Below are 19,219 nucleotides of genomic sequence, written 5' to 3'. Positions count from 1 at the left end.
TCAGGTGGTAGGCCGGGTAAATCCTCAGGAAACACATCCGGAAATTCACACACTACCGGAATATCTCTAATCTCTTTGACAGCAGTTGCACAAATCTTGCCCACTGATCTTCTCAGGGTTGGAAGTTGGATGAGAAGTTGAGAATTACTATTAGGCAAACTTACTTTTAAAGTCCTATTCAAAGCATCTATAACAGCCTTATGCTGATACATCCAATTCATTCCCAAGATTACATCTATATCCTGATCCTTAAGGATAATCATGGTAGTGGGGAAAATATGCCCACCCAGGTTTACGGGTACCTGGTATACCATTTCCTTAGTACACAGACGTCCCCCGGGCGACTGTATAAAGAAACTTTCCTTTGTTGCCCCAATTGAAATTTCATACTTCACGACAAATGTTCTATTGATGAATGAATGCGATGCGCCAGAATCAAAAAGTATAACTGCAGGGTGATTGGCAACAGGAAACATACCCATCATCACTGGCTCCCCCTCCGGAATTTCTCCAGCTTGAGTATAGAACACCCGTCCTGTCTTCCTCTCATCTTTGCCCTTCTGAGCATTCTGATTGTGGTTCTTGTTTGGTGCTTGACCCTGTTGTTGATTGGCAGGAGTCTTCTGATAATTTTGATTAGCCTGCCTAGGATATGGACATTCCCTGAAGAAATGACCAGTCCTTCCACAATTGTAACACGGGTAGTTGTGACCCTGTGATGTTGGAGCATTACCACCAGGAGCATTGGTTGACTGTGAGTTCGGATAGGTTATAACAGGACGGACATTTGATTGTTGCCCGGCTTGAAACTGCGGTGGGCGATAAGGAGGACGATTATGATGTACTGGATGATAAATCACCCTCTGCCTCTTCTGATTTCCCCCAAAAGATCCAGATGGCATACTCTTTTTCTTTTTGAGCTCCTTATGCTGCCGATACTTTGACTCTGAAGCAATTGCAATATTTACTGCCTCATGATAAGTGATATTGGTACAGGCTGTCATCATTGTCTGCAGTTTGGTATTCAGACCTCTCATGAACCATTTCTTTTTCTTGGCATCCGTATTGACATGTTCGGATGCATATTGGGACAGATGATTAAATCTTCCCACATACTGCATCACGGTTTGATCTCCTTGCTTCAAAGCAAGGAATTCATCCAACTTCATAGCCATCACTCCTTCCGGGATATAATGGGCTCTGAAAGCAGTGCGAAATTCTGTCCAAGTTAAAGGAACGCCTGCGGGTTGCATGGCCATCAGATTTGCATACCAAGCACCAGCTGCACCTCTAAGTTGCTGGGCAGCAAACACCGGTTTCTGAAACTCTGTGCAGTGAATAAGATCAAATTTCTGCTCCATGGTCCTAAGCCAGTCATCAGCCTCTAGTGGTTCATCTGCCTTGGTGAACACTGGGGGTTTTGTATCCGTGAAATCCACATAGGTAGCCTCATGCCTGTTATGATTGCGGCCACGGTTTCCATGCATCTGATTCTGATTACTTTGAGCCATCTCATGAAGCAAACGAGAGTTTTCCACAGTCACATTGACTAATGCAGCGATAGCATCAGCCAGATTGGTCGGCATCGGTGGCGGGTTGGGGATATCATCATCATCTTGTGAAGTACCAGGAATATGCGATCCCCGCGTACGACGCATCTGCTCACAACAAACCAAACTTTATTCACAAGCCTTTATTGAATTGCACAAAAGCTTACTCCAGACACATTACATTGGGTTTACTACTATAAACACCAGAACCTATAAGTACCAAAACAAGATACATAACTTAACTATAACTAACTATTATACAACTCTACTCTTTTTCGTGATTACTTCAAACTTCAGGCTCGGTATCCATTCCGGAATTATTACCACCTTCATCATCACTTTCATTGATCATTACTAATTCTTCAGGATCTTCTTCTTCCTCCTCTTCCGATTCGTTATCATCGGCAAGGATTACACCGGGGTCCATGGCATCAGCTTGAGGCTCATGATTCGGGTTTAGTAGATTGCTAAGCCTATGAACTTCCTCATGTAGATAGGTATTATGTTCTTCTAAATCTTCTACATAGAATTCTAGTTCATGAGTTCTAGCTCTAGCTACATTTTCCCTGTGCCAAGCTTCATTTCTTCCTTCCACCGTACGAACTAGCATACTTTCGCAGTTCCTATGTGCGGTGGTGAGACGCCTCAATTGATCCTGTAATTCTCCTACCTGTATAGCATCCAAAGCCCTATCTCTAGTAGCTTGTGCTAACTCTGCAGAAATCCTCTGTATCTCTGTCTGGAGATCAGGCCTAGAACTGCTACTGCTAGCACCATCATTTCTAGGGGCAAGTTGGTGACGAGGAACTCCTTTGGGCCTAGTGGACTTACGGGGCGTCATCTTGGCACGAGCCATACTGTAGGAAACCAATTTAATCCAAGTAAGACCATTTGATCAAAGTCTAAAGAGCAGCTATGAAGGATTACATTACTCAAACCAGTCTCACTACTCAACTCCAGACTAAGAGGTGAAGGAAGTAACGAGTGAATTAATAATGATGCATGAATCGTTCTTACGAACAAAAACATCAAAGTTTATAATGCACATAAACAACATTTATTTTTATATAGGGCATAGTAAGATTACTACTCCACCACACAAAACCTTTTTAATCAAATATGGAATGGTAAGAAAGAAATAAGATAAGTCAAAAGCAATTTGGACCAAATCATCAAGTTAGATTTAGTCATCCCAAATCATTTTGAAGTTTTTATAAAACAATACAACAAAACCTTGTAACGATCGCTCTGATACCATTCTGTGGCAGAACCTCCTAAGTTATAGGGCCCACATGCACCTGTCACTGTCCAACGACCTTTGACATTTATGCATATGTTTCCATTAACTTAAAAAGACTGTCGGGTGTCCTCGGGGAACCCCGAATCATCCACGATTTCCGAGCAGGATCACGTTACAGGGTCATTGCAGTATTACAACATTTATTCAATTATCAAAACCAGAGTAAAAACAGCGGAAGTCTACGATAACATAGTTTACAAACCAGTTGTTTCAAACCTTACAAACTAAGTTCGATAATTATTACAAACCAAAGTAGTGGAGTGGCATTATAATATAATACAAAACACACAATGAGACTGCCCTGCCCAAGGACCACACATTTACTTCTCATCGTCAGAACGAACGATAGTCATGCAGCACGATCCAAAACAGATCTGCTCATGAGGCTCACCTGCAACCAGGGTCAACGAACCCTGAGTACAAAAGTACTCAACAAGACTTAACCGACATAAAACTGATAGAACTCAGGAATGCAGGCTCAGGAATTCAAGGTATGGTTTTAGCAATACTCAAAGTTATTTTGCGTAAAAGCTCTTTGACAAAATTCTTTATTTCAACAATTTAGACTTCATAAAATCATATACAAAGATGACACGATCCGTAATGAGATCATGAAACTTCATATCCAACACCTTCCTCAACCATTCTCAAGTTCTAGTTATTAATTCTACGATGATGAACAGTGAGTTGAGTCTCCATAACCGAGGAGCAACGACGATTCGAACCGATTATAAACCCAGCTGGGACTTCCAGACCACACGACATATGCAGGTCCCCGACCTACATATACCAACCTACCCTCGGATCCTCTAAAACAAGAACGGGTCCGCGCCACCCGAGAACACAGTACTCCACCATTCCAGCCCATGGCCACGTGGGTACACGCTATTCCCGCCATCTCTCCACTCCCAGTGCGCGAGTAGCCATTCTCATAATAGAATAGCCAAGTTCAGGCTTACCGGAGTATGTGGTTAGTACTACAAATTCTCACCTCATGCAATTCAACAACGGACGTGCCTTAATCGACACAGGCGGAAAGAACCCGCTCACAAGACCTCCATGTCTTGTGGCTCACACACACCGAGTCCGCCCGGTCTAGATTTATTACTCCACATTCCCATATCACATGTTAACATAATTAACCAATGTTCTATTTAAAACTTGCAGGTGACAGGCAATCACCTGACTTTCATCGTTCTATGCATAGCTAAGCAAGACTAGGCATATACGAGTCTAAAACTTGTAATATGGTAAATATGGAATAATAAGGTTGGTAATGCACCAATTAGGCTTTTACTTAACTCCTAATCACTTAATGCAGTAACAGAAAGCAAAAGCGAAATCAATTTGTAAAACACAAGGTAGGGTTGTATGCATCCGAGGCTTGCCTTCGTTGACGGAAAAGTCCGGCTCCTGCGACGTTACACAAGTATTCGATCCGGCCTCAACAGACGGATTAACCTCCTCAACAACTTGATTAACTACCACGTGTTCACCTTCGTTCACCCGAACACACTGGAGTCACTGGCCGAGCCTGAGAAGCAACGGAGAGGCGTGACGACGATCGCGGTGATCACGGCGGAGCAAAACGTCGTCGGTGATGGTGTACCGGCGACGTGGAGCTCTGGCCGCGGCGAATCGCGCTCGGCGGAGGAGTTGCCGGCCGCGAGGAAGAAAACGATGAACGGTGAGTTTACGGCGAAATCAAGCGACTAGAGCTAGCTGGCTGGGTGCGCAAGGAACTAGCGGAGCCGGGACACACTTTGCTACGATGGCGTGGGCGCTGGTTCGACGACGAGGGCTCGCCGGAGCTGCGACGGTGGTGACTGGAAAAACAGAGCAAGGGAGAAAAACGACGACGACGGCGTCTCGGTTCTTATAACGCGACTCAGAAGCTCAAGGAAGCTGCGCTGTGGCCTTCACCGCGCCAGCGCGACGCCAAAGACGGCCACGACCGCGCCTGGAAGCAAACCGAAGATCGCCGGCCATGTAGCTTCGGCGGTGGACACTGTTCATCCAAATTACAGAATTGCCATTCGCCAAAATTCACAAATTACTCTCAAATTTTCATAACAACTCAAAAATCTCCAAAAACAAAAGTTGTTCAAAATCAAAAGTTCTACAACTTTGCTTCTATAACCATCCCCTAATTCGGTCTAGATTTTGAAATGAACTTTTGAATTTGAATAGGGAAATTTAATGAATTACGCCTTTTTGAATTACTCAAAATTTTTCTAAACAACTTGAAAAACTCCAAAAACAAACTTTGTATAACTTGCCAAGCTCTACACTTTTGCTTTTGGGATCAACCCCAAATTATGCTTAGATTTTGAAATGGATTTTCAGGGTAGGATTTAAATGCTAAAAAGCGGGGTTTTCTCGAAAAATTCAAAAATCCAAACAAACTTTGAATTTAAGTCAAACAATACAATTCAACACATACCACATAAATATGAACTTGTTTTAGTGTATGCATCTCAAAGTTTTCACCAAATGCCAAATGCTTTGCAATGCATATGATGACATGTCAGGTTTTAGTATTTTAAACACCCGAGGTGTTACACCTCGCTGATGAATTATACTAGACATTGCACCTTATAGGCATGCTCGACTTCCTCGCATTCGACCACAATGGCTGTGCTGACGACACAAGAAGTAGCGGTGATGTAGAGCATGAGGGTTTCGTCTGGTCGTGGCACCGTCATGATCGGAGGCTTTGTTAGGAACAACTTGAGCTGCTCGAAAGTTGTGCCTACCTCCTCCGACCAGGAAAAGCACTCGGAGGCCTTGAGGAGTTTGAAGAAACGTAGCCCTTTTTCGCCGAGGCGTGATATGAAGCGGCTTAAGGTAGCCATGCAGCCTGTAAGCTTTTGTATATCCTCGACGCATGTTGGCCATTTTATGTTGCTGATGGCAGAGACCTTATCAGGATTGGGCTCGATGCCTCGTGCGCTGACAATGTAGCCCAGGAGTATATCGGATGGAACTCCAAAGATGCACTTTGAAGGGTTCAGCTTCCATCGATACCTTTTTAAGTTGATAAACGTTTCTTTGAGGTCGGCGATAAGATCATTGGTGGTCTTGGACTTGACGACCACATTGTCAATGTATGCTTCGACGTTGCGGCCAATCTATTGATCGAGGCACATCTAGATAGCCCTTTGATAAGTTGCTCCGACGTTCTTGAGTCCAAAGGACATTGTGGTGTAGCAATACACACCGAAGGGCGTGATGAATGACATCTTGATATGATCTTCTTCCTTGAGGGAGATCTGGTGATAGCTGGAGTAACAGTCAAGGAAGGAGAGCAGTTCACAGCCGGCGGTGGAGTCTACAACCTCATCTATCTGAGGCAAACCGAAGGGGCCTTTAGGGCAGTGTTTGTTAAGATCAGTGTAATCAACGCACATTCTCCATTCTTTATTCTTTTTTTGAACGAGAACAGGGTTTGCTAACCACTCAGGATGATACACTTCTTTTATGAATCCGGTAGCTAAGAGCCATTTTATTTCTACCCTAATAGCCTCCTTCTTGTCTGGCGCGAATCGGTGGAGTTTCTGCTTGATCGGTTTGGCGGTCGACGAGACATTTAAGGAGTGCTCGATCTTCTGCCATGGTACCCCTAGCATGTCTACATGTTTCTAAGCAAACATGTCAGCGTTGGCACGTAGGAAGGAGACGAGCACGCTTTCCTATTTGGGGTCAAGGTGAGCCCCAATCTTCATGGTCTTGGAGGGGTCGTCAAGGCCGAGGGCGACCTCGTTTATTTCCTTGTACTTGGCGGAGACGCGTGGAGGCTCTAGCTCTGGGATCTTCATGTCATCGGCAAGGAACATCTTGGCTTCAGTGACCACGCTAGCCATCTGGATGGAGAGGTCGATGGCTTCGACGAGGGCAAGACTCTCTGTCTCGCAGGCGTAGGCGATGGAGAGGTTGTTCCGTAGGGCTAGAACTCCTGCATTCGTGTGATGGGGTACTTTTGCTCATTCCAATAGCTGAGAAACACCCTTGAGAGTGCCAAGAAGAGCAAGGTCCTAGTGAGGTGATTCAGATTTGAGAATCCAAGAGAGAGACCTCATTAGTGAAAGCAAGAGTAGCAAAGTGTGTATCCACCCTTCTCATTAGGCTTGTTGTGGTCAAGTGAGAGTTCGTGCTTGTTACTCTTGGTGATCGCCTTCACCTAGACGGCTTGGTGGTGATTGGGAGCTTAGTGATCATCCAGCGGAGCTTATGGATGACCCAACTCAAGTTGTGAGCGGTTGTGGGTGATTCACCACGATGAAGTGTCAAAGAATCAACCCATAGAGAGCACTGATCCTCACGTGGATCAAGGGGGAGCTACACCCTTGCGTGGGTGCTCCAACGAGAACTAGTAGGGAGTGGTGACTCTTTGATACCTCAGCAAAACATCGCCGTGTTCCTCCTTCTCTCTTTACTTTGAGCATTTACTTTGAGCAATTCAATTCTTATCGTTACATTCATAGAATTGCCATGCTAGAGTAGGATTGGAGCTTAGGTTGCAAGTTTTTTTGTGCGATAGAACATTAGAAACACTTTCTAGGCACAAGGGGTGAAGTTGGGATAACCGTAGGGCTTAATTATTGTAAAGAAATGTAGAATTAGCCCAATTCACCCCCACTCTTGGGCATCTTGATCCTTTCAACGGCGCAGGTCGGTGAAGCAACTTGGGCGGCGATTGGATCTTATGGCAACTGATCGGTGAATCGAAGTGGTGGAGTATGAAGGTCTCTAATCCTAGCGAATCTCATTGACCTGGCAGTGCACCGCTTTAAGCATGGCGACGACCTTGGCAAGCTCGGGCATCTGCGGGAGGCAGGCGAGCTCGTTGGTGGCCACTGCCAGATTGGTGCTTGGAGTCTTGAAGACGTCATGGCCATCAACATGGAGAAACTCTTCATCGAGGTTGCGCTGGAGTGGCGTTCCTTGTGAGTCGAGCTACTGCTCGGCCATGGCAAGGGCATTCTCGTTTGCTCGGTGTTGTGCGCGGTTGATGTTTTGGTTCTCACGAGCGGCGTGTTCCTTCTCGGTTTCGCCGTTCCGAGGGGGGCTGTCAACACTGACGTTGAAGATAGTGCCGCCACAGAACGGATGGAGAGGAAGTTGCTCGGTGAAGGTTTCAGCGAGGGTCTCCGTAGAGCCCTAGGACTCAGAGCCTAGATTCTCCTCTAGGATGGTCTAGAGGGACGCTCCAGAGCATCGGTCGATGTGGAGCATGTTGATGGCTGGCGGAGGCTGGTCGGCGATCTGGTCGGTGAGAGGATGGATGTCTCCCACCTGGTCGATGAATTTGTCCCTTAGGGCGTCTTGGAAGGTGGCGGTGATGTTGGTGAGCCCGAAGGGTAGAGCCGCAACTCCTAGAGTTTTCCGAGCAACCTCTGATAGATTTGGATGAGAGGATGGTCGGCGCTAAACCAAAATGTCCGGAGCTGATTCGATGATGGAGAGGCAATCAACGAGCTTCGGACCGACCCGATCGATGGATTCGATCAGATCATCGTTGTTGATCTACCTCCTCTGGTAGCGAGGAAGCGAGCGGTGAGTTGCTGATGAAGGCGACCTCGGAGGTGGTTCTGAGATTGGATCTGTAGTCGTAGGTGCGGGGATGATCGACATAGAATCGATCTGCACTGGCTCGAGGAGCTCTCTGACTCCATCAGCGTTGATGATCTAGGAGATCGATCCGACCGTGAAGATCTGGCCGGGCTGCTGGAGGGACAAAGAGCCTATGGAAAAAACCATCTTGTTCGATAGGGAAACAACATGCAAACCCCTACTTGGCGCACCAACTATCGATAGAATATCGTCGGTAGTCCTCCGAGGGGTTTTCCATGAAGGTAGATTGATCGACAAGGAAGCATGAGATCAAGAACAAGAAGGCAACAGAGACACATGAGTTAGATAGGTTTATGCCATCAGTATGACGTAATACCCTACTTCTATGGTCTGTTGGTTTGTATTAGCTATTGTATGATATCACATGAGTTTGGAGGGGGTCCCTGCCCACCTTATATAGTCCAGGGAGCAGGGTTACAAGTCGGTTAGATCTGAGAGATAACCAGAAAGTAATAACTGATTACAGGAATCTTAGGATCATACATATCTTAATAGATCTCGTAGTATCTTTAGGATATCTTCCAGATGTCTGGTGGGAGGCACCGAGCAGAGTCATGCCCTACAAGGCTTCGTCTTATGGGCTGGGCCGCCCCTGAGGGCACAGCCCATGTGGTCTGCCGTGGGTATCCGGGGTCATACCCCCCACAGCTGGTGAACAAAAACATCATAGGCGCTGGGGCGTAGGTTTCTTGTAGTCCAACCAGTTTTACTCAGCGTTCATTTCTGCAACCCTTGCTTCTAGATCTTAACGTGAGAGAGGGTCGGGCATACAGAATGTTCACCAAGTGGATATACTCTTAAATGAATTTTGACTCTTTCCATAGTTAAAGCTTAAAAAGCTTGGGGTGTGGGAAAAAACTCTGATCACGCTGGTGAGCAAAAACATCGTAGCCGCTAGGGCGTAGGTTTCTTGCAGTCTGACCAGTTTTACTCAGTGTTTGTTTCCACAACCTTTGCTTCTAGGTCTTAATGTGAGAAGGGGATGGGCATAGAGAATGTATACCGGATAGATATGCTCTTATCAGCCCTCGAGTGAGGCCCGACCCCCTGTTATTGCTGGGGTCGGTGTCACTAAAGATCGAGGAGTTGATAGCAAAATTGATAAGAGAAAGCATACGTAGGTTTAAGGGTAAAAGCGACGTAGTTGTTCAATGTTCTAGGCGTTGATGAAGACTTCACCGTTGATGGTCCTGAGCTTATAGGTGCCTGGTCGGAGCAGTTCTATAATGACGTACAGCCCCTCCCACGGTGGAGAGAGCTTGTGGCGGTTCTTGTTGCTCTAGACGAGGCGGAGCACCGGGTCCCCAACATTAAAGGCCTGACCCCGCACTCGACGGCTGTGGTACCGGTGAGGCACCCTATAACTTGTTGTACCCCCTTTATATTCTGAATCAGGCTCATCCTCATGATGGCTAAGATCTTCTTTGGGTAGGCTTAAATGCCATGCTCGGAGATGATAAAACCCAACAACATACCCCTTGGGACCCAAAAAATGCACTTCTCGGGGTTGAGCTTAATGTTGTTTGCTCGGAGTTTCGTGAAGATCTGCTCTAGGTCAGCCACGACCTGGTTAGCCTATTTGGACTTGACCATGATGTCATGCGTAGGCCTCAACGGTCCGTCCGATGAGATTACCGAAACACTTGAGCATGCAGCATTAGTATGTAGCCCCCACATTCTTCAAACCAAATGGCATTGTGAGGTAGCAGAATAATCCGAACAGGGTGATGAAAGACGTCGCAAGCTGGTCGAACTCTTTCATCGTGATTTGATGGTACGTAGAGTACGCATCAAGGAAGCAAAGGGTTTCGCACCCTAATGTCGAGTCGACTACTTGGTCTATGCGTGGTAAAGGAAACAGATTATTTGGACATGCTTTGTTGAGACCCGTGTAGTCAACACACATTCTCCATTTCCCACTCTTTTTTTGTACAAGAACGAGATTGGCTAATGATTCGGGGTGGTTACTTCCTTGATGAACCTTGTCACAGAACCGTCTAATTTATAAGAGCACAAGTACAATAGCAATCACTGAAGCGATCAAACCGTCATACTTGAGCCCATATAAACCCGGTAGTCCAATGAAATCACGAAGGATCTCAAACAACCAACATACAAACCAAGATCGTAGAGATTCAACACAACCAGTCACATGTTACATCACAGTTCACAAATATTTCTCATACATTAGAGTTCGAATAATTATTACAAACCATGTTTGAAAGTAGCGGAAGCAAAGTAGTTTAACATCAACATCACATGTAGTTTAATACAAAGCCAGTGTCATAGTCATCTCCAACCAAAAGCACAAGGGTGAGATGATATACACAATGACCATTGCCCATGGTCCTAGTCCTCATCCACTATAGGAGCAAGGCAGTTCTTGCAGTAGCCGTGATACATAACGTTATCTGCAACAATGGGAATAAAACCCTGAGTATGAAAAGGTACTCAGCTAGACTTACCCGTCCAACTAATATACTAAGACACCAAGGAGTATGCAAGGATTTATAAGTAGAACTGGTAGACATTATTTGCAGAAAAAGCATAAGTTAACCAACATATCTTTAATTGTGAATCACCAGTTATTAATCCCATCTCATACTAGATTAGCAACTATCCTATGCCAAATATGTTGGTACCATCAAGTCATTACAATAATAACCATATCCAGTTGAGTTCTTGCATAATCTCATAACCACACTTCCATCAATTACTATGATGAAGTGTGATCCTGTCAAGTTCTCACTATCCAGGAGAGACGGCGATTCGAATCGATTCCTACCCAGCTGGGGAATTATTCCTAACACACACCCATACTTCCACCATCGGGGTCGCATCAGGTCATCTTTGGGACAACTCAAGTACAATTGCGGGTAGGACCAGCGCTGCACCCTCAAAGATACAACCAATCTGCCAAGGGTGCTTAGGACTCTAACCCACCCTTGGGCTTACGCCATTGGCTCTCTGCACATCCTTACTGACTCCAGGGTGTGCACTTTAACTGCTCGTGTCCCCGGCCTGAGTTGAGCTACTTGGCTTCGCGGTTGGAACGACTTATCTGGGCAACTATGTGAGAGGCATGTGTTCAACATGACAAGATGACCTCCAACGGCCGGTCCTTAAATGACACAGACAAAATCACTATGATACCACGACATAAGACTCTGCCCGGTCTCCATTTATTCAACAGTACCAAGTTATGTTCCACAATAGCACAATATAGCCAACCATGATCAAGTTATCACCTATAGCTCGCAGGTGACAGGAAATCACCCGACTTCTACCGGTCTAAGCATAGCTAAGCATGATAAGCGTTCTTGGACTTAAATAGGATTCATGGTAGATATTTCTGGTCAAGGAAAGGTAATATACAGCAAGTGTTTCCAAACAACTTCTATCACATAATGCATCAATACGAATAACTTTAGGTGACATTAATAAAGTAGGGAGGCTTATAATGCTCCAGGGCTTGCCTTTCACAAACATTGTTGGCTGATGATCGGGACACTCTGGGAGATGATCAACCTCGGGCTTGCCTTTGCAAGGAACCTCCTGGTGCCGCACTTCTAGGTTCTCCTCTTGTGCATCGTCTTCGAGCTCCACTAACGTGACCACCTCGGTGGCACCTATTGCATGCATATGCATAAGTATGTCTCATGAATGCATAAGAGGGATCTTAGATGATGTGATATGAAAAGGTACATGCTGCTATAATAATGTTGAGTTACACCATGATAGAAATGCTAACTCCATACTAACTGAGTAGGTGCATATCTTTTCTCTATCTACTTACAAATTTCACACAAAGCAATGTCTAAGCTACACATGGCAATTGCAAGTTTACATCATAACTGAAGTTCTACTTATCCAAATGCTGTGATCTTGGACTTTCTAGAAATCTTATAAAATTGCCTACAACTCTTATTTAATTACAAAAAGCTAATTCACACTCTATCCTAACCAAAACAGATAATCTATCCAGTGCTGCCCAGAAATTCTAGAGAACAAGCATTTCGGAAAACTAACTTTATAAAGCTATAAGTCCTAAACCCTTTGGTCTATTGCCCTAAAATTATAATACAATATAGATGAAGAAGTTCCCTACAACTTTGTTACTAACCATTTCTACAACAAACATCATTTTGACTATGCAACGTACCAAACCACAGAATCTGTCCAAAAACCCTTCTAACTCGAATTATAAAGCAACAATATTTTTACTGCATATAAACATTCCAAATTTGACATCACCAAGTATACCAACAGTTCAAGAACATCAAATACACTCAATAAAACATAATGGCCATGCCCAAACTATTTATTTAAATGCCTTTATCAATTTAATTAGATAATTAGGGAAAATAACAAACATATACCAAATGTGTACAATAAATTCTCAGAAAATTACAGTGGCTTCCAAATTCTACCAGTAGACTACTGTAAAAATTTCACACTATTTGACCATGCATAACATCCTTTACAAAAATAACAAGCTAGCGAGGCCTATTTTAGTGAAAATAGTAAACCCTATAGAAAAGTGTCAAACAATAGATTATATATTTTTCCTAGGTTCATATTAGTGCCATACTACTGTATAAAATTTTACATATCCATATGTTACATATTTTTATCCCTACAATTTTCCTTAGAAAATACCATTTATTACTAGATAAATAGAAAGACCCTACTTCAGTCAAGTTGACAGCAAGTTCATTATTTTTTCTAGCTAGAGCATGGCAACACAAAACCAACAAAATTGGAATCACCATTTTATGAGTTTTCTAGCTCAAGATATCTATTTTACAAGATTACTAACATTCAAAAAACACTTATATAATGCATTTTAATCACCAAGAAAAATACCATAAACTGCACATTCCATATTTTTACAAAACACTACGCTTCATGAAGATTACAAAAAAGTTCGGTTCACAAGAATTGGACCTCTAGAACTCCACTTTTGATCTTTCAAAGTTGCATTCAAATATGAAAATAAATGAACTATCTTTCGACTCAGAGCCGCTGACAGCTAGGGTCCAACGGTCAGACGGGCCCACGCGTCAGCAATGGCAAAAAAGAGGAATGACGCGGGATGGCCGAAGTTCGTCGACGATGAGCTTCTCCGGCGACGACACCGGCACTACAGTGACCCCTATGTCATCCCGCACCTATTGAGCTATCTAGTTGGACCTATTGTCGGAGCTAACGATGGCGGCGGCATTCATGGCGGTGCGACGGAGCGGGTCGACGGCGAGGCACCAGAGCTGACCGAGATGGCTCAATCTAGGGTTACATCGAGCTTCTACCCCCTATGATGATCCTAGTGCACACGCTATCGCGATGAATGGTGGTCGGATACGGACTGGCCACGGTGACGGGGCACGACGACGAAACACCGGCGAGGCCGTGCACGGTGAGAAGACCTTACCGAGCACTTCTAGCTAGCAATGCGGGTGCGGTGGTGCGGTGGAATCACGATGGAGCTACTGCGGTGGCGAAAGAGCAACACGGTGCGAGCTGGGGCCGGCAATGGCGATGGCAGCGCTGCACCGAGCTGATGTGGCTGCTATGGATGAAAGCAAGGGCGAAGGAGGAAGCAAAGCGGGGAAATGAGAGCGCAAGGGTGTCGCGGGTGAGCATGGGCATGATGTGGTGCTCTCTGGCCCGACGTGGCCTGGCTAGTCAGGACATCGGTGATGCGCGGCCTCCACGCGGCGGCCGAACTCTAATGCGGTCGGCCACTGTTGGCCCTGCTGCTTCGGCCATCAGAGCCCGCTATATTGACTGACGGCGCGAGTTGGCGACGATAATTCTCCTAATCCGTAGCTCCTTAGTGCAAACAATCTTAACAACAATTGCAGCCCTTCATACCATCTATAATTTCTATTAAAAGACCAAGGCCTAATTCTCAATGGTTAGCGAGTAAAATCATCCCAAAGTCAAGCCAACCAAACTGAAAATGCGCCAGGACTTAGAAATTTTCTAAGTGTAGAAAAACAGTGAAATGTTGATTTTTGTGAGCTCAAAAATACCAACTATGCACTAAATTAGCTCATGACCCAAAAATAAAAGTTGTTGCTCTACTCAAATACTACAACTTTGCTTAAGGGTGCTTTGCCATGCAAAGACTCTATGACATAGTTCAAACTAGGTCAAACATACAACTTAAATTTGATGTCATACACCATAACTAGGACTTAGAGACCAAACTAAGCTTAGTCATGAATACTAAATTTGTTCCTTATGCTATTCTAAACATGTTTAAGGTATTCCCAAGGTTCCACACAAATTTCATACATTGGTTACATGTAAACCCTAACTTAAGTAAGGTAGTTAAGTAATACACATGCAATATAAGCCAACATAGATAGAATACATGATATACTTATGCTCATGAATGTTCAGTGATGATTGTGATCATGCAATATCGAGGTTAGATGCATGCTTAACACCTAGGGTGTTACAAACCCGGCCGCCAAAAGCTTCGCAATCTCTTCGTCGATCACCCTGTGTTTCTCCTCGTCGAAACGACACAGGCGCTGCTTCATCGGCTTGGAGCTTGGCCTAATCTTCAAGGCATGCTCGGTGACTTCTCTCAGAATGCCTGGCATGTCTAAGGGTCTCCATGTAAATATGTCTCTATTGGCGTGGAGGAAGTCGACGAGCGTGCTTTACTATTCGAAGGAAAGCATGGTGCCAATGCGCACCACTGTAGGGTCGAGATGGCGGACTAGAGGGGGGGTGAATAGTCTTTTCTAAAATTAATCGCGTCGGCTAACCGAAACAAGTGCGGAATTAAGACGATCGCTCTAGCCAAGACTACACCCCTCTATCTATGTTCTCTAGCACCTTCCAAAGATACTAATTAAGCAACAAAGGTACCGGGCTAGCTAGAGCTCACCTAACCAATTCTAGAAGCAAGGTCACACAAACCTATGCCGCTAGCTCCTACACAAGCTAGTAAGCAAAAGCACAAAGCCACCTAAGCTTACTAGCAATGCTTAATAATAAGGCAACCAATGCCAAATTAGAGTGCAATTACTTAGCTACACAAACTAAGCAATGTGACTAACAAGGTTACACAAACCAAATTAGCCACGCAAGGGAGCTACTTCTATGCTACACAAGCAAGAAGGTAACTAGTAAGCTACACAAGCTAACTAATTACAAGAGCAACAACACAAGCTTAATGTATATGAAAATAATCGCAAGCTTGTGTAACGGAGATGCAAACCAACGGGAAGAACAAGGTTGACACGATGATTTTTCTCCCGAGGTTCACGTGTTTGCCAACATGCTAGTCCTCGTTGTGTCGACCGCTCACTTGGTGGTTCGGCGGCTAATTGGCATCACCCGCCAAGCCCGCACGTCGGGCACCGCAAGAACCTACCCCAGAAGTGAGGGTAGCTCAATGACACGCTTTACTAAAGTTGCTCTTCGCGGCTCCCGCAGGGCGAGCACAACGCCCCTCACAAAGCCCTTCTCCGGAGCACCGCACAAGATTCTTGCGGGCTTTGACGGAGACCACCACCAAGCCATCTAGGAGGTGGCAACCTTCAAGAGTAACAAGCACCACCGGCTTGCAACTCGATCACCTAGTGCCACTCGATGCAACTTCATAATGCAATCGCACTAGAATCGCTCACTCACACAATCGGATGATCACTATGAAGTATGTGTGAGATGGAGGGCTCCCAAGCACTACCACACAAGCCACCAAGGCTCTAGTGTGCTCAACTCTTCCAATCTCATGGCCAAAGGCCGACCATGGCTTCTATTTATAACCCCATGGGCTAAACTAGCCGTTACCCCTTCACTGGGTGTTTTTTGGGTCGACCGGACGCAGCACCAGACGCTGCACCGGACGCACCGATCGCAAACACCGGACGTGTCCGGTCGCTATACCAGACGTGTTCGGTTGCTGCCAGACAGCCACGTGTCCCACTGTTGCCTCCAATGGCTCTCTGACAAGACGATCGGACACACAGTACCAAAATGACCAGACGCTCAGCCGCTACGTCCGGTCGAGTCTAGTAAGCCCCCAGGGCCGATCGGACGCGTCTATTAGAAGCTGACCGGACGCTGAGCCTTAGCGTCCGGTCGAGTACAGTAAGCACCCACGGATGACCAGACGCGTCTGTTAGAAGCTGACCGGACACTGAGCCTCAGCGTTCGGTCGAGTACAGTAAGCACCCATGGACGACCGGACGCGTCCGGTCACACCGGACCGGATGTTGCCAGCGTCCGATCAACTATTCCACCAAACACCGATTTTGCTGATTCACACTAGACGTGTCCGGTGTGGCGACCAGATGCGTCCGGTCGCTGAGTACGTCGCCAAATACCAGACATGTCCGGTCACCATACCGGACGCGTTCGGTCACTCTGTAACCAGCGCGACTAGCTCGTTTTCAACTCTATCTTCTTCACCCTTGCTCAAATGTGCCAACCACCAAGTGTATCACCTTGTGCACATGTGTTAGCATATTTTCACAAACATTTTCAAGGGTGTTAGCCACTCAACTTGCCATGCCACTCAATCCTAGCGACGATGCAAAGTTAGATCACTCGAGTGGCACTAGATGACTGATATGCAAACAAGTTTGCCCCTCTTGATAGTACGGCCATCTATGCTAAACCCGGTCATAAACTTCTCTACACACCTATGACCGGTGAAATGAAATGCCCTAGGTTATACCTTTGCCTTGCGCATTCCGTTCCATCTCCTCCAATGTTGATGCAACACATGCACCAACACGATCAACAATGATATGATCCACTTTATATCATCACGTGATCATATTGGTTCATCGATCTTGACTTCACTTGCTTTTCATCGTTGCCTTCATCCATCGGTGCCAAGTCTTGCTCAAGCTTTACCGCCACGCGGTCCATCGCTCCAAAGCCTCCGACTTGCCCTTCACGCTTGCAACCGGTCCATCAAGCCAAGCCTTGTCTTGATCTTCTCCACCTTTGACCACATGACTCAATGTCATATCTCATGTGCAATGAGCTCCTTCATCTTCACATGTGTGAGCTTTGCAACATCTCCAAGCCATTTTCACCTTCATGGCATATGTTGCTCACACACATGTATCTGTGGACTAATCACCTGTGTATCTCACATAAACACAATTAGTCCACCTAGGTTGTCACTCAATTACCAAAACCACACAAGGACCTTTCAACCACTTTGCCCTCGGAGCCACTGGGGTCTATGAGGACCTCTTTGGTGCCTTCTACAGGCTCAAAAGACTTGGCCGACCGCTTGGGGTTGGGTGGTTCTTCGATGACCTCCTCCCTAATGGCCGCAAGCTCTTTGGAGGTGATAATTGCCGCAGCGTGTTCGCAACACTCGACCTCACACGCGTAGGTGCACTAGAAGGAGGTGTCGATGGTGATGACCCCGCATGGACCTAGCATCTTCAACTTTAGGTAGGTGTAGTTGGGGACGGCCATGAACTTCACGTAGCATGGATGTCCCAGGATGGTGTGGTAGGTTTCATGGAACCTGACCACCTCGAAGGTAAGGGTCTCCGTTCTATAAATGGTCAGATTCCCAAAGGTGACGGGCAGATCGATCTGCCCAAGTGGCACGGCCTGCTTTCCAGGCACAATGTCGTGGAAAGGCGCCTTGGTTGATCGGACATGCGATTGATCGATGCCCATGGCATCGAGCGTTTCAGCGTATGTGATGTTGAGGTCACTGCCTCCATCCATCAGCACCTTGGTGAGCCGCTTCATGCCGATGATGGGGTCGACCATGAGTAGATATCTTCCTAGCTACGGGACGCATTCTGGGTGGTCGTTCTGATCAAAGGTTATGGCGGACTCCGACCATCGGAGGAAGGAAGGCGTGGCCGGCTCGGCCCTATAGACCCCACGATGCGCAAGCTACTAGCGATGCTTGGAGTCACAGGCTGCCGACCCTTCGAAGATCATAAGGTAGCCATCTAGCATCAGAAATCTGCCTTCCTTCCCCTTAGCATCGTCTGTGGCCGGCTTGGGCTCCTTCCTATGCTCCCCTTGTTAGAGCCTTCGGACAAGAACCGCTTCATGAGGACGCAATCTTTTTATAGGTGCTTGACGTGGAAAGCATGGTTTGGGCATGGCCCTTTGAGTAGCTTCTCAAAAGTGGTCTAGGGTACCCTCGACGGGCTTCCGACCCCCTTGCGGTCGGTGGTGGCCATGAGCGAGCCCATGCGCCGCTGCTTGTTCTTCTTTTTGTTGGGACGGTTGGAGGCGCCTTCGCCGACGTCCTTGTCCTGCTTTGCCTTGACTTTGAGGCGGTCAAAAATCGCCCCGACTGCCTCCTCACCTGAGGCATGGCTGGTGGTGATGTCGAGGAGCTCCTTGGTGGTTCACGGGCCCTTGCATCCTAGCTTGTGAACCAGTGACTCTGAAAGGTCCTAATATGTCTAGAGGGGGGGGGTGAATAGCCTATTTAAAAAATCTACAAACCAACTAGAGCAATTTGATTAGTATGACAAATAGCGAAAGACAAACTTGCTCTAGCTCTACAAGGGTTGCAAGCCACCTATCCAACAATTCTAGTTGTTATGATCACTAGGCACATAATCTACTAGGTCACTACTCACTAAGAGCTCTCACAATTGCTACACTAAAGAGCTCCACTAGATGAACTTAATCTACAAAGCAAGCTCTCGATTCTAGCTACACTAAAGAGTTTGCTATAGCTAGTTTGCGGGAATGTAAATGAGTAAGTGAGATG

At 46.0% G+C, this 19,219-nt stretch overlaps 1 protein-coding gene across 1 annotated transcript; it reads right to left on the bottom strand.

Moving 5' to 3' along the window:
* Nucleotides 1–6,542: 6,542 nt before the first annotated feature.
* LOC136465979 (uncharacterized) lies at nt 6,543–18,252 on the bottom strand. Its single transcript, XM_066464506.1, has 4 exons — nt 17,999–18,252; nt 12,281–12,306; nt 12,024–12,113; nt 6,543–6,805 (listed from the first exon to the last, which is right to left on the bottom strand). Exons 1-4 carry the CDS (start codon nt 18,250–18,252, stop codon nt 6,543–6,545), a joined length of 633 nt encoding a protein of 210 aa, XP_066320603.1.
* Between the last annotated feature and the right edge of the window lie 967 nt (nt 18,253–19,219).

Source organism: Miscanthus floridulus, chromosome 7 (genome assembly GCF_019320115.1).
Source record: "Miscanthus floridulus cultivar M001 chromosome 7, ASM1932011v1, whole genome shotgun sequence".
Classification (NCBI taxonomy): Eukaryota; Viridiplantae; Streptophyta; class Magnoliopsida; order Poales; family Poaceae; genus Miscanthus; species Miscanthus floridulus.
The sequence above is the reverse complement of the archived record's forward strand: the minus strand, read 5'-3'. Positions and strand labels throughout refer to the sequence as shown.